The sequence below is a fragment of the Zalophus californianus genome, chromosome 5, assembly GCF_009762305.2.
Source record: "Zalophus californianus isolate mZalCal1 chromosome 5, mZalCal1.pri.v2, whole genome shotgun sequence".
In the NCBI taxonomy this organism is placed as follows: domain Eukaryota; kingdom Metazoa; phylum Chordata; class Mammalia; order Carnivora; family Otariidae; genus Zalophus; species Zalophus californianus.
In genome coordinates this window covers 92432235-92445058 of record NC_045599.1, presented here as the reverse complement: position 1 = coordinate 92445058, position 12824 = coordinate 92432235, and the positions used below count along the sequence as shown (strand labels likewise).

Genomic DNA, 12824 nt, shown 5'->3' with positions numbered 1-12824 from the left:
GCGGGGCCGGACTGGAGTGTAGAACTCCGCTGCTGCTCTACCATGTGGCTCCTGAAGCCCACATCCCAGACTCCATTCTAGCCTCACCTGTGAGCTGAGGCCGGGCCATGCCTGTCAGCCTGGTACCTCACAGATCAGTCCGCAAAGCTCAGGCCCTCGTGAAGACAGGAAGATTTCTGGAAGCCCACAACTTTGTGTTTGAAACTGGCATGCTGGGCGCCTGGGTGGCTCAGTTGGTTAAGCGACTGCCTTCAGCTCAGGTCATGATCCTGGAGTCCCGGGATCGAGTCCCACATCGGGCTCCCTGCTCAGCAGGGTGTCTGCTTCTCCCTCTGACCCTTTTCCCTCTCGTGCTCTCTATCACTCATTCTCTCTCTCTCAAATAAATAAATAAAATCTTTAAAAAAAAAAAAAAGAAACTGGCATGCTTACAAAATAAGCAGACTTTGATGAACTGCTGCTAAGCCAGAAGCTATAAGCCATCTTCCTTCCTCTGATGTAGCTTACCAAACCTTCGTTGAACTGGAATAAAATAAACTCTGTTTTTCAGCCTGGCATGTGGGGCCTTTACTGAACAGCCCCATCTCTGTCTAATGCCTCTTTGTTTCTTGATGCTACCACCCCCTGCAGGCCGTTCTTTTATTCCGGGTTCAGTAGTACCAAAGTCTTCTAATTCCTTATTGTATAAGGAATTATACACCAACTGGACTGGGCAGTTTCTGACCTCCATACTTGTCCATGCTGTTCCATCTGCCTACATGCCTTTCCCCCTGTTCCCAAGTAATGCAGACTCATTAGCACAAGAGGGTCCTTTCTGCTGAGAAGCCCCCTCTGAACACTCCCAACTGAATTAGGGGCTCTCCCCATGGCCCCCACAGTCTATATATCCCTCTGGTCCAGTGTGGGTCATGCAGTCTCATTTTCTGTTCCACGCTCTTGTCTGGGCCATCTTCCCAAACCCAGCACGTCCCAAGGGATGGCTGCATGTGGCCATCAACCCAGGGCTGCGGAGGTACATGGTGGGAGGAAGTATCATGTCCTGCTTCAGTGTGCCGAGTCTAGAGTCCCAACAGCCATGAGTTCAAATCACAGCTCTTGACATGTTCCTTAGCAAATGTCTTCACTACTCTGAGCCTCAGTTTTCTTTTCTGTAAAATGGGAATTACCAGATGTCAAAATCAAAATCGCTATTTTAAGATTTAGTGCCATTCATCCTTTGTTCATTCACCCAGTACCTACTTTGTGGGCATCTGCCAGGGTCTGGGGAGTGCAGGTCAAATCGGACACAGCTCCCCACCAGCGTGGAGCCAGCGTTCTCCAGTGAGGAAACAGAATAGAACAAGATAAAGATCAGGTGGCCCGTGCTGGTTTGGGGAAGGGGGGTTGGGAGGCTCCCTGAGCAGAGGCCTGAGGGAGCCCAGGGAGAGCCACATCAAAGAGGGTTCCAGGAAGGGGTCGCAGGCCCACAGGACCACACTGACACCGTTCCTGGTGCCACAGGGAGGCTGGCATGGCCGGCGGAGTACTCAGAGGAGGATGTGAGCAGAGGAGCGACACAATCAGATGTAGCTTCTAAAGGACCTTCCTGGCTGCTGTTGGGGAAAGGCCTGGGGGCGCCAAGGGCAGAAGCTGGGAGCCCAGTGGGGAGGCTGCCTCCACTGTCCAGTGCAGGGGAGCAGTGGGGGCTTGAGAAGGTCAGGGGCTAGGCGTCGTGAGGGTGGAGCGGATGCCCTTTCCTGGTGGGCAGGAGGTCAGGTGTGAGAGAAAGATGGGGGCCAAGATGATACCATGGGTTTGGCCTGAGCAGCTTGGGAAAGGAGGGGCCTTTTGTTGCCACAGAGATGCCCCAGCAGAATCCAGGGAGACCCAGGGAGGAAAGGAGGCCACCACAGTCCTGCCTTCAAGGATCCCCTAGTCTGGGGTGGTGGGGCAAATGTGGGTGAGTGGTAGTGTTGATTTGGATTTTGAGGAGGTTCAGTTGGTCCGTGGGCCTAAAGGTTCAACCCACCATGGGGCCGACAGCCAGGAAGTAGCTGGTGGGCGGCTGCCATTTCGAGCCCTGGCCTGTGCCAGGTGCCCAGCTGTGTTCTCTCACCCCACAATCCCGGCAGCCCCCTCGGGTGGCTTCTGTTCCTGCCCCTGTTCTGCAGACGAGCAGCCTGAGGCTCAGAGAAGGGCAGTAGCTCCTCCACAGTCCCATGGCTCCGACCACGCTGGGATCCCGTTCCGGATCTGTCTGACTTCAGGGTGAAGACCTGCCCCCCCCACCTCTGGGGCAGCCAGCGAGACTCCTGAAACTCGCATCTCTCCCCCAGGTCCCGGGCAACTTCCACGTGTCTACACACAGTGCCACGGCCCAGCCACAGAACCCGGACATGACCCATGTCATCCACAAGCTCTCCTTTGGGGACACACTACAGGTGAGCAGGGTACACACAGGTGGCGTGGCCGGGGGTAGGTGTACCGGGACTGTGTGACCTGGAGCCTTCTGTCCTCTCTGGGTACAAATGTAACATCTAGAGGGGTCACCCCCTCTGAGTCTCTGTCCAACAGCACCTCTGTATTATTCTTTCGGAGCATGCGCCTGCAGTTTTGATAGCACCATGCCCTTGGACCCTTGTGTTGAGACCTGGAGCCTGGGGAAAGAGACGCACTTTTAATGAGCCAGTGCTAAGTGCTAGCACTTTCTCCATGCCAGTGAGGCCTTACGAGGTATGAGGGGGCACCACGCCTTAGAGCTGTGGAGCTGGGCCCAGAGAAGCCACTTATCTGGGGGTTCCCCGGCAGATCTGTCTGATGCCGGAGTCCAGTCTGTGTGCCTCTACAGCCCCTTCTGCCTTCCAGCCCAGTGCCCATGCCTACCAAGTAGGGGTGCCGTGGTGAAGGAAGCCTCCTGACAGTCCTCGGTGAGGATGGAGAGGGCCACCTCCAGCAGGCCCAGCCCAGCAGCTTCCTACCCATGGCAGCCATGTATTCCCATACATCCCATACATACAACACAAACCACCTGCTCTCCACCAGCTGCAGGCAGGGGAGCTTGGGTGTTCTCTCTTCTCCACTACTCCCCATGGTCCTGAAGGTAGATTCTGGAACTGAGGCCCAGAGTAGGGAGGTAACTCGTCCTGCCACAATGCTGGGATCAGGACCCTGGGTCCGGCCACCAAGCCTTGCTCGATGAGAATCCTGGCTCCTGGTTAAGAATATTGGGGGGTAGGGTCCCCCCAGGGATGGTGGTGCGTACCTGGGGCTCACATAGGCCCACAAGCATAGCACACACACCTATTACGCATTTACGTGCACACCCATGTGCTCAGACTCACGCACACACTCATGAGACACACGCTCAGACGTACACCCTGACACACACGTGCTCGTACGTATACCATAAGATCCATCCCTAAACACACACACCAAATGTACACACACCCAGACTCTTGCACAGACACAGTGCACACACACCACCCAGGGACGCGCACAGACTCACCCACGTTGGAACAGCTCACATACACACTCCTGCCCACACTACCCCACTCACATGGACCTGCCAAGCACCATTCTTTATAAGTGTGACCTTTCACTCTCTTAGCAGCCCAAGAGGTGGGTACTTTATTGTCTCCATTTTACAGGTGAGGAAGTTGAGGCACGGGGAGGTACAGTCCGTTGCAGAGCCTGAGTTTGAATCAAGAGTCTGGCTTCAGGCTGCACCGTGGGCTCCACCTCCCCCGTGCTCCCTCCGGAGGGCACGCTGCCCCTCAGGCACATGCATGCTCTCACACTTCCTCTCTCCACTCAGCATCGCCTCTGCTTCTTTCCCTGTGGGCACCTTGGGCCCAGCCTGAGGGGCCAGTCATCAACCTGTCCAGTCCCTCTGGAGGCCACAGAGCTCTTCCTCTTGGAGACAGCGCTTAGGAACAGAGAAGGCCTGGCCACCGTGGGTGCCGTGAGCCAGACTCCCTGCCTACACACTCGGTGAAGCACAGCCTGCCCTGCGACTGTGGACTCCCTCCACACAGGGTTCACCACCCACGGGGCCCCAGCTCTCCACTCGGGGTCATCGTGTGTTGGCTCCCCAGCCTGCCTTTCCAGATCCAAGTCCTGGCTCCACCACATACTAGTTGTGTGACCTTGAACAAATGATTTAGTCCTGCTGAGCCTCAGTTATCTCATCTGTAAAATGGGGACAGTAAATAGTACCTGCCTCAGAGGATTGTAGTGAAGATAAAATGAATTTCTGCACATAAAGCCCTTAGATCAGTGCCAGGAAGAGAGTAAGCAGTCAAGGAAATGAGCTCTTACTGCTGTTGCTCTCTGTACCCTAATTCTGCACCAGGCCCTGCAAGACAAAGCAGCGATGCTCGCGCAGCCATAGAGAAGACAGAATGCGGGGTGGTCCCCACCCCCAGCAGGACAGGAGCTGACAAATCACAGGCAGGTGGTGGGCGACAGGCGCTCCATATACTAAGTGCTAGGCAGTGCCCTAGCTGCCTTTAGACCCACCAGCTTGGCAAATCCTCACCGCGGCCCTGGGAAAAAAAGTCACTGTGAACTCTGGTGTGCCCAGGGGAAAACTGTCCAGGGTCACTCGGCTCTGCACAGCCAGAATTCAAACCCCGTCTTTGTGCCAGGCTACACTCCGTCCTCTGGACGCCAGAAGCCTGCTCTTTCTTACCTAGAGAGCAACGTTACAGGTGACCCCGTGTTTAATCCTCACAAAGACTCCCTTAAGGGTGCCGGATAGCATTTGTTGTTCCTGATGAGGAGACTGGGTCAGAGGGATTCAGTAACTTGCCCAAGGTCACACAGCTTATAAGGAACCAGGTATGTCTGGCCCCAGGTCTTCCATTGCTGTGCCTCATACAGTCATGGATTCATCAGACCTTCTTGAAATTTCTGCTCTGTGCCAGGCCCTGGGGTTACATGATGGGTAAATGATACAGGACTCTTGCTCTCAGGAGAAGAGATCAAATAAATAAGCATGATCGTATAGGACAAGGAGGGTTAAGGACAAGAGAGGCATGGGATTCTGGGCAGTGATATGGGAGCAGGGACAGGGTTCCTCCTAGCCTGGGAAGTCAGGGAGGGCCACCTCCCAGAGGAGGGTGACTTTGCAGGTAACATGTAAGCCAGCCCCTGAAGGGTGGGAAGGATTTAGCCAACCTCACAGGGAAGTCTCTTGGGCAAGGAGCATCTCACACATCTTCCACTCTGTGATACATCCAGACAGTCATTTTCGTATAAAAGGCCCTCAAGGTTCCTCTTAGAAAAAATGGGTCAGCAGATGTCCACATGACCAGAATGATGTTCTATAACAAGGCCTGGGAAGTGAGTGCTCCTCAGAGTTGGAGAGGATGCAGAAGAGTCCCTGAAGGGAAGCAGGGAGCTGAGTTTTACGGGGGGCGAGGGATTCAGGCAGGTGGGGCAGGTGGGGCTGACTGGGGCAGGTTGGTGTGTTGGAGCACCCACTTGCCGTGTGGAAGATGGGCCGTGAGGCCAGACTGGAGGTGAGGGAAGGGCTGCGGCCAGAGCCAGGAGAGACAGGGCAGCGGGGGGAAAGGAAGGGGACAGACGGTGGGGAGGAGAGGGGACAGTCTTGTGTTGCTATGTGCCGCTGGCCGAACAGGACAGAAACAGCCTTCTGCCTGGTCATGATTATGGGTAAAATAGGATTTTCTTTAAATGAGAAAAAAACTTCGCTGAGGTTCCATCTACCCACCCATTATCCATCATCCATGTAACAAATATTTATTGAGCTCCTGCTATGCACATTATGTGCCTTGTGCACATTGCTGAGGAAGAGCATGGTCCCTACCCATGTGGAACTTACAATCTAGAGGGGAAAACAAAAGTTAATCAAATGATCATACAAATGAATGTGAGATAAAACCATGACACATTGACTACGGGAGGGAACATTCTAGCTCTCCTCTCCTCCATAACCACCATCCTCTTGGGTTCAGATTGTCCTTCCCTAAGGCAGCAGTGGACAAACTTCCCTTTTCTTTGGGCTTGTTAAGAGTGTACAGCTCTGTTAAGTGCTCAATAAACATCAGCCACCTGAGACAGGGATCGAGGATCAGGTCACCCAGCTGCTTCCCACTGTTCCTGAAATGGCCCTCTCTGCAGGAGCCTATCCCCACCTACCTCACCCCCTTCCCCTGGGGACACACGGGCTTCTGTTTATTCCTCAGTCTCCGGGCTCATGCTTCACAGATGCTGCTTGCCTGATTAACTTCCCACTTTCCTACAGATCTTAGTGTGTCTCTTCTTCCAGGAAGCCCTCCAGGGTGACTAGCTTGGCAGCCCCTGTTAACCATACCCATGGTGGCATGCCCCATGTACCAGGCATGCCTTGCCCTGCTTTAGATTTTCCTGTAGCTGACATGGTTTCCCCTCATCCTCGGAGAAGAGGGAGGATTTGGCCTTCGGCCCCACTCTACATCAGGCCCTTTCAGGGGCCCAGTTGCCGTGAGGAGAGGGCTCTTCACAGCTGCTGTATGTTCTCTGCGGCAGATGCAGTGGGAGGCCAGCAGCCCTGGAGCCTCAGAAGGCTGTAGGGGATCTAAGGAGGCGTGTGCTGGAACCCAGACCCACCTTTACTTGTATTTCCAAAGTGGCTTAATGGGAAGAGCTCAGATACCTGAATTTGGAGCTTGGCTCAGCCATTTATCAGCTGTGTGACACTGGACGAGCTTCAGCACTTCTCGAAGCCTTGGTTTGCTCTTCTGTAAAATGGGCTCAACAGTACATCATTAGAGGCACTAAATGAGATGACTAGAAGTACGGCAGGATAGAGTGGTGTGTTACAGGCGCCCAGGATGGGTAGCAAGCTAGTGTCTACTACGTGCCGGGCCTGGGCTGTGTCGGTCTCTTGCTCCCTACAACTTCTCTATGAGATAGACCACGCTGGGTAAGGTCCCTACACCAGGGTGGCACCTGGCCAGCCCCTCGTGTGGCCAGGCCCAGGCCTGGAGGAGTGGCATCCTGGGGTCAGTCCCCTCACTGTGCTTCTCCACAGGTCCAGAACGTCCACGGAGCTTTCAACGCTCTCGGGGGAGCAGACAGACTCACCTCCAACCGTACGTATCCCATATCACAACTGGGAACAGGGAAAGGGGGAGAAGAAGGGAACGCGTATCAAGCACTCACTGTAAGCCCAGCTGTGAATGCTCCTTTCCCACAGCGGGCCTGTGAGGGAGGTGGAATTAGCCCTATCTGACAGACCAGGGGAGATAAGTGGCTTGTCCCCACCCTCCCCGGGGAAAGGATGGGACAGCCCCAGGCACGTCATAAGAGCTCAGTGAGTACCAGCTATTATCATCATTACTGTTGTCATTACTGCCACCGAATTGTTTTTAGTTGAGGTGATCACCTATAAGATCCCGCAGGGAGCCATGGCAGAGCCCGAATTCATCCTAGCTCCAGCGGCAGGCACCGTGATAATAGGGCTGAGGGTGGCCCAGTCAGGTCTGACCACCTGGGCCGCCCACCCAACCCCACACTCCTTGGGCTGGAGCCCTTCCCACCCATGAATGCCCCCTCCCTGAGCCCTCCACCCGCTCAGCTCTCTGGCACCTTGGTCCCAACTAAGGCGGGCTCCGTGTCTTTACACACTGACACACCTACGCACACACCTACCTGTCTGTTGCCTGATCTAATGAAGTTTTGCACACCTACACACTCACGTGTGCACACACACGGGGCCTTGGATGCATGCACAGAATGGGTCCAGGAGACCTGTCCGCTTAAATGGATCCACCCCCTGGATCCCGCGGCACAGGTGACCTTAACTTTCCTTATTTCCTCACCTGAGCTCTTCTTTTTTATCCACAAGGCTTTTCTCATTGTTTCTTAAAATACATTCTGCTCTCTGATGGTCAGAAATTCAAGCAAAAGAAAACATCTCTCCATGAGTGATCCCCCACCCTCAACAAATCACACTTTTCCTTTCTCTGTGTCCCTGTGAACTATGCCGTCAGCAGAAGTCATCGTCTCAAAGCCAGTAGAAGGCAGTTTACCTTCTGATTTTTGTCCTTGGCAATTTTTACGTGACCACGGTTTGTGGACAGTGTTTCCAGTGGAGACGGAGGCACGCCTGCCCATCTAGCAGCTCTGACGTGCTTTATTAAGGCCTTGTCGTCTCGTGGAAAATGTCTGTTCCTAGTTTTTTAGCGTCACAGCAATGCTTGTGATATTTATGGTATTTGCTTTACCTCGTCCCGTTGCTTTCCCTTGGGTGCGGGCCCGTTCGCGCCGCCTCCAGCCGCATAGGCACACGCAGCGGGGCCTCCTTGTCTTCATGCAGATGTCTGATTCTGACAGAGGGAGATGATCCTTCCCGTGTTAATGTTGGTGTCATTGTTGGTATAGTTCTGTGGAAGGGCCCTCGTTGCCCCAAGGTGGTGGTCCACACCCGCTCGCAGTTGGCACAGATATTGACATAGAACTGAGCTCGGAAGGACCCACACGGTGTCAACCAGTAGAGCGTCTGCGCAGAAAACCCTGCCTGCTCTAGGGCTCATGAGGAGAGCCATCTCAGGCTGGCTTCCATGGAAAGAAAATGCATTAGATCAGAATGCATTTCTGATGCAAGGGTAGGGCTGGCTTTCATTCCCTCTGCCCTCCAGCTTGGCCTCCCTGCTGGGTCTTTTTGCCTTTGCTGCCCCCTCTGCTCCCAGACCTTCCCAGTGAGGGCTGCTTCTTATCATGTAGGTCTCAACGCAAATGTCACCACCTCCGAGAGGCCCTCCCTGACCACCTTATCTAAAGGAACTCCCACTTCTAGGAAACGATTTTTCTTCCAGCAGACCACTTTCTTTGAAGATACTGAGGAGTAACTGTGGATGTTTTAGCCGCGGTGATGATGACATTGTGGTTGTTGTGTTTTGATTTTTTAAAGAGGCTTTATCTTTTATAGAGACATAGCTAAAACATTTTTGGATGAATTTATGTGATGTCTGGGATTTGCTTCCAGATAAAACAGAGCAGGGTAAACGATGGGGTAGGGAGGAAGCAAAATCGACCGTATGTTGTTAATTGCTGAAACTGGGGAATGGGAGACCGGCATGGGGAGGGGGGTTCGTTATAGGAGCCCCCATTTTTTCATGTGTTTGAATTTTTCCATAACAAGATGTTAGGAGGGAGGGAGGCTGCGAGCGTAAAGTGTATGTGGGCCTGCCTGGATCAGGTCGGAGCCAGCAGCCCCTAGGAGGGGTCCACTGACAAGTAGTCCACGTGGGTGGAATTAGGCGCGGTGTCTCTAGTGGGCATTTGGCAAATTGTATCAAAGGCCTTAAAAATGGTCATTGCCTTGAGTCATCATTTCTACTCATAGAAGAGTAAGCTAAGGAAATAATTAAAAGAGTGTGCAAAGATTTAGGAAAATAATGTCCATTAGGTCATTGTTTATAACAGTGAAAATGAGGAACAGCGTCAGTGTCTAGCCACGGGGGGTGGGTTGAGTGCATTTATGTGGCTGCGCTGTGGGATATGTGCAGATGGGTCAGCACTTCGCTGGCATTCGGGCAGCAGACATCTATTGAGCACCTACTGTGTGCCAGGCGCTGTGCTAGGGGATACTGCAGCAAATAAACAAACAGAGTGGAGCTTATTACTTTCTGTGTCTTGGACCTAAAATGGTATCTGTGGTGTTTAGTTCTTAGAAAAGGGTACAGTATGATGCCATTTTAGGAAAACAAAAATATATGTATAAATATAAGTCTAGCAGTTTACACACAAGAATGTGAATCCATGGTTTTCTGTAGATGGTGGATTTGTGGGTGGTTTTTATTTTTTTTCTCTTTATGATCATCTATTTTGTACAAATTTTAACAGAACTATTACAGGTGTGATTTTCATAAGGCTTTCACTTTTTCATTCCCTCAAGTGTTTAACCTAGGGTGATGGGCATTTGGAGCACTGTATCTCAAGTATGGTCTTCGGGCTCCTGGTTTAAAATGCAGATTCTGAGGCCCACTCTGGAACCATTGAGTGGGGGTGAGGCCCAAGTGTCTGTCTTTTAAATCCCGGATGACTCTCCTTCTCCTGACACCCGAAGACCACTGTGGGCTTGAGCAAAGGGGTTTTGGGGTCTTCATGGGCTGCAGGGCTTTTCTGAGGTTTTCAGAGGAGTCAGGTCTCAAGACAGTTCAGGAAGCACTGCCCTTTCCTTACAGAGATGTAGTATTAGCAGGAAGAGGCCATGAATGCCATCTGCATCCCCTAACCTCTTACAGCAAGCAAGTCCAAGGACTCAGAACTGATTCAGCCAGTAGACCAGGATTAGCACACAAAAGACTAAATTTCTGTGTTATTTTAGCTCCGTGATCCCTGACCCAACATTTTAGAAGGGAAGTATAACTGAGCTTCTCTTAGCATCCCAGAAGCATGATCCAAGGGAATCCATACCTTTCCTGGGTGCTATTTGGCAGCTTTGGGCCAGCATTCTGTCAGCCTAGTGTTTGATTCCAGTTACCTCATGCTTATCAGAAGCTGATGCATCTGTTCTTCCATTCATGGCTCTGACCAGCCATCCTTCCATCGGTTCATTCATTCAGTAAGCACTTGCTATTTTCCACTCTGTGCCAGGCCCTATGCAAGGTTCTGGGACAAGAGATGAGTAAGGCTTGGTCCCTGCTCTCTGCAGCCTCCCCCCATCCAGTGATGGTGGGTAAGAGTTACAGTGCAATATGACAGGGCCAGGTGGAGGGAAAACTGATCTCCCATTAGTTGAAAATGAGGAAAGAAATTAAACAGTTCTTCATAAATGCAGTTTCTCCGGTTCATTGGCTCTTTTTTTTTTTTTCGATAAAATAAGTTCGACACCCAACGTGGGGCTCAAACTTATAACCCGGAGATCAAGAGTTGCATGTTCTAACGACTGAGCCAGTCAGGCACCCCATCGTGGGCTCTTTCTTTTTAAAACTTAAAACCCAGCTTGTTTCAAAAGGAACAGTATTCATACAGGACCGGGGTTGCACCATGAAATGTGATCTTTATCAAATCCTGCCTTCTTCCCCAGAGGCTAAAACTGCTAATAGTTTCTTGGGTATCTTTCCAGAAAATTCTATATATTCATGCATATAGAGAGAGTGAGTCTTCCCTGCCCCCAGTACCTGGAAACATGTTGTTAACTCCGTTCTGTAACTTGGTTCTTTTCACTTAACAATACCTCTTGGACCGTGGCTTCTCCCAGTACCCACTCTTCAATGTTTGCCCTGTTGATGGACATTTGGGTCATTTCCAGAATTTTATTATCCTATACAGTGCAGGAATAAAGATCCGGATAGACGGAGTCACTCAATTCCTGGTGTCCAAAGGGAGAAAATGAAGAGGGGTTGTTTGGTGATGAAAATTTGGAAACAGCCCCCCAACAATGCTGAGCAGGTTTAGGGTTGAAATGACATAGAGTTGCCAGCTGGGCAGTGCCTGTCCCCCTGCTTCATCCTGCTGTGTCCTTCCTGCAGCTCTCGCCTCCCACGACTACATCTTGAAGATCGTGCCCACGGTTTATGAGGACAAGAGCGGCAAGCAGCGGTACTCGTACCAGTACACGGTGGCTAACAAGGTACGTGGTCCGTGGGCCCAGTTGTGTGCAATTGCGCCCTCTTCTGGCTCTAAGGAGAAATGACAAGTATCTGAGCGCGATTCCTGCTGGTTCCCTTTAGGGAGCCTTTCCTGGGGCGCTGCTCTGGCCAGGCTCTGTCCCTGGGTAGATGAGAGGCTAGTCTCAGCATCAAGGGGAGGAAGTCTAACCAGGAGATGGGTTGTGATCTGTTGAGAAAGAGCCTTGCATCTGGCCCCAGTTCTTCAGACTCAGGACCCTGATTCGTCAACACATAACAGATGTTCTCGCTCCTGGGGTACAAGCACTTTATCCAAAATCACCAGATGGCCATTGATTAACAGGAGTGTCCTAGGACCCCAATACTCAAAGTCGTGGAGAAGCAGGTAGACCTTGATGGGAAGCAGAGCACGGTCAGAGCCCACGGAATGGGATGACTAACAGTTGTTTCAAGCTGAGACAGCCTCTAGCTTCCCGGGAGATGACCCTGCCAATGGACATGAATGTTTGCAACATGCTAGTTGAGGCACAGCCCAGTGGATCCCTTTGTCACCAGGACTGTCCTTTTCCTCCTGTTCTAGAGCTGCCCAAACCCCTGATAGGTGATATGTTGTTTAGCGCAGTTGATAATAATAATAGAGTAGTAGATACCATTTATCAAGCACTGACTGTGGGTTGGATATTAAACTAAGTTCTCTACCTCTACCATCTTTTCAGTCATGACAGCTCTGACTGGGACTGTCATTGTCCCCATTTTACAGATTTGGGGACAGTGACACTGTCTTGGCACCGAGAGGTGGTCATAGAGCTACAAAGTGGCCAAGTGGGGGTTAGAACCGAGTTCTCCTCTGCCTGGCCTCTAGCTCACATCACCCACTCAGCCTGAACTGGGGCCGTTGAGTCTGTTGGGCTGGGAGCTGCTCTCTCTCAGGTGACTTGAGGTCCCTATGCCTAGATCTCCCTGTGCTGATTGATGCTCTGGTATAACTTTCCAAAGGGAGTCCTGTTTCTTTTACTCACTGTCTCTTGAAGCGCATCTCATTGTAACTGTGAGGTGCGGACAGTATCTAAGGGCTGGGATACGGATGCAATCTGAGCAGGAAAGGTGGGGCTGGAGCAGACTGCTGGTGCAGACCCAGCTCAGTCACCTGCCAGGTGTGTGGCCTGGGACAAGTCACATAACCACTCTGGGCCTCCGCTTACTCATTTGTAAAAGGGATGGTTCCCACCTCATAAGTTTACTATCAAATGAGGCAATGTTTTA

General features: G+C 51.9%; 1 protein-coding gene across 3 annotated transcripts in view; it reads left to right on the top strand.

Moving 5' to 3' along the window:
- The window catches only part of ERGIC1 (endoplasmic reticulum-golgi intermediate compartment 1), a 103241-nt gene that overhangs the window by 76177 nt on the left and 14240 nt on the right, over positions 1-12824 (top strand). For all 3 annotated transcript variants that reach the window (XM_027605580.2, XM_027605579.2, XM_027605581.2), the window contains exons 6-8: positions 2316-2420; positions 7016-7076; positions 11463-11563. In XM_027605580.2, the coding sequence (XP_027461381.1) occupies positions 2316-2420; positions 7016-7076; positions 11463-11563 (267 nt within the window). The remainder of the gene's footprint in view (positions 1-2315; positions 2421-7015; positions 7077-11462; positions 11564-12824) is intronic.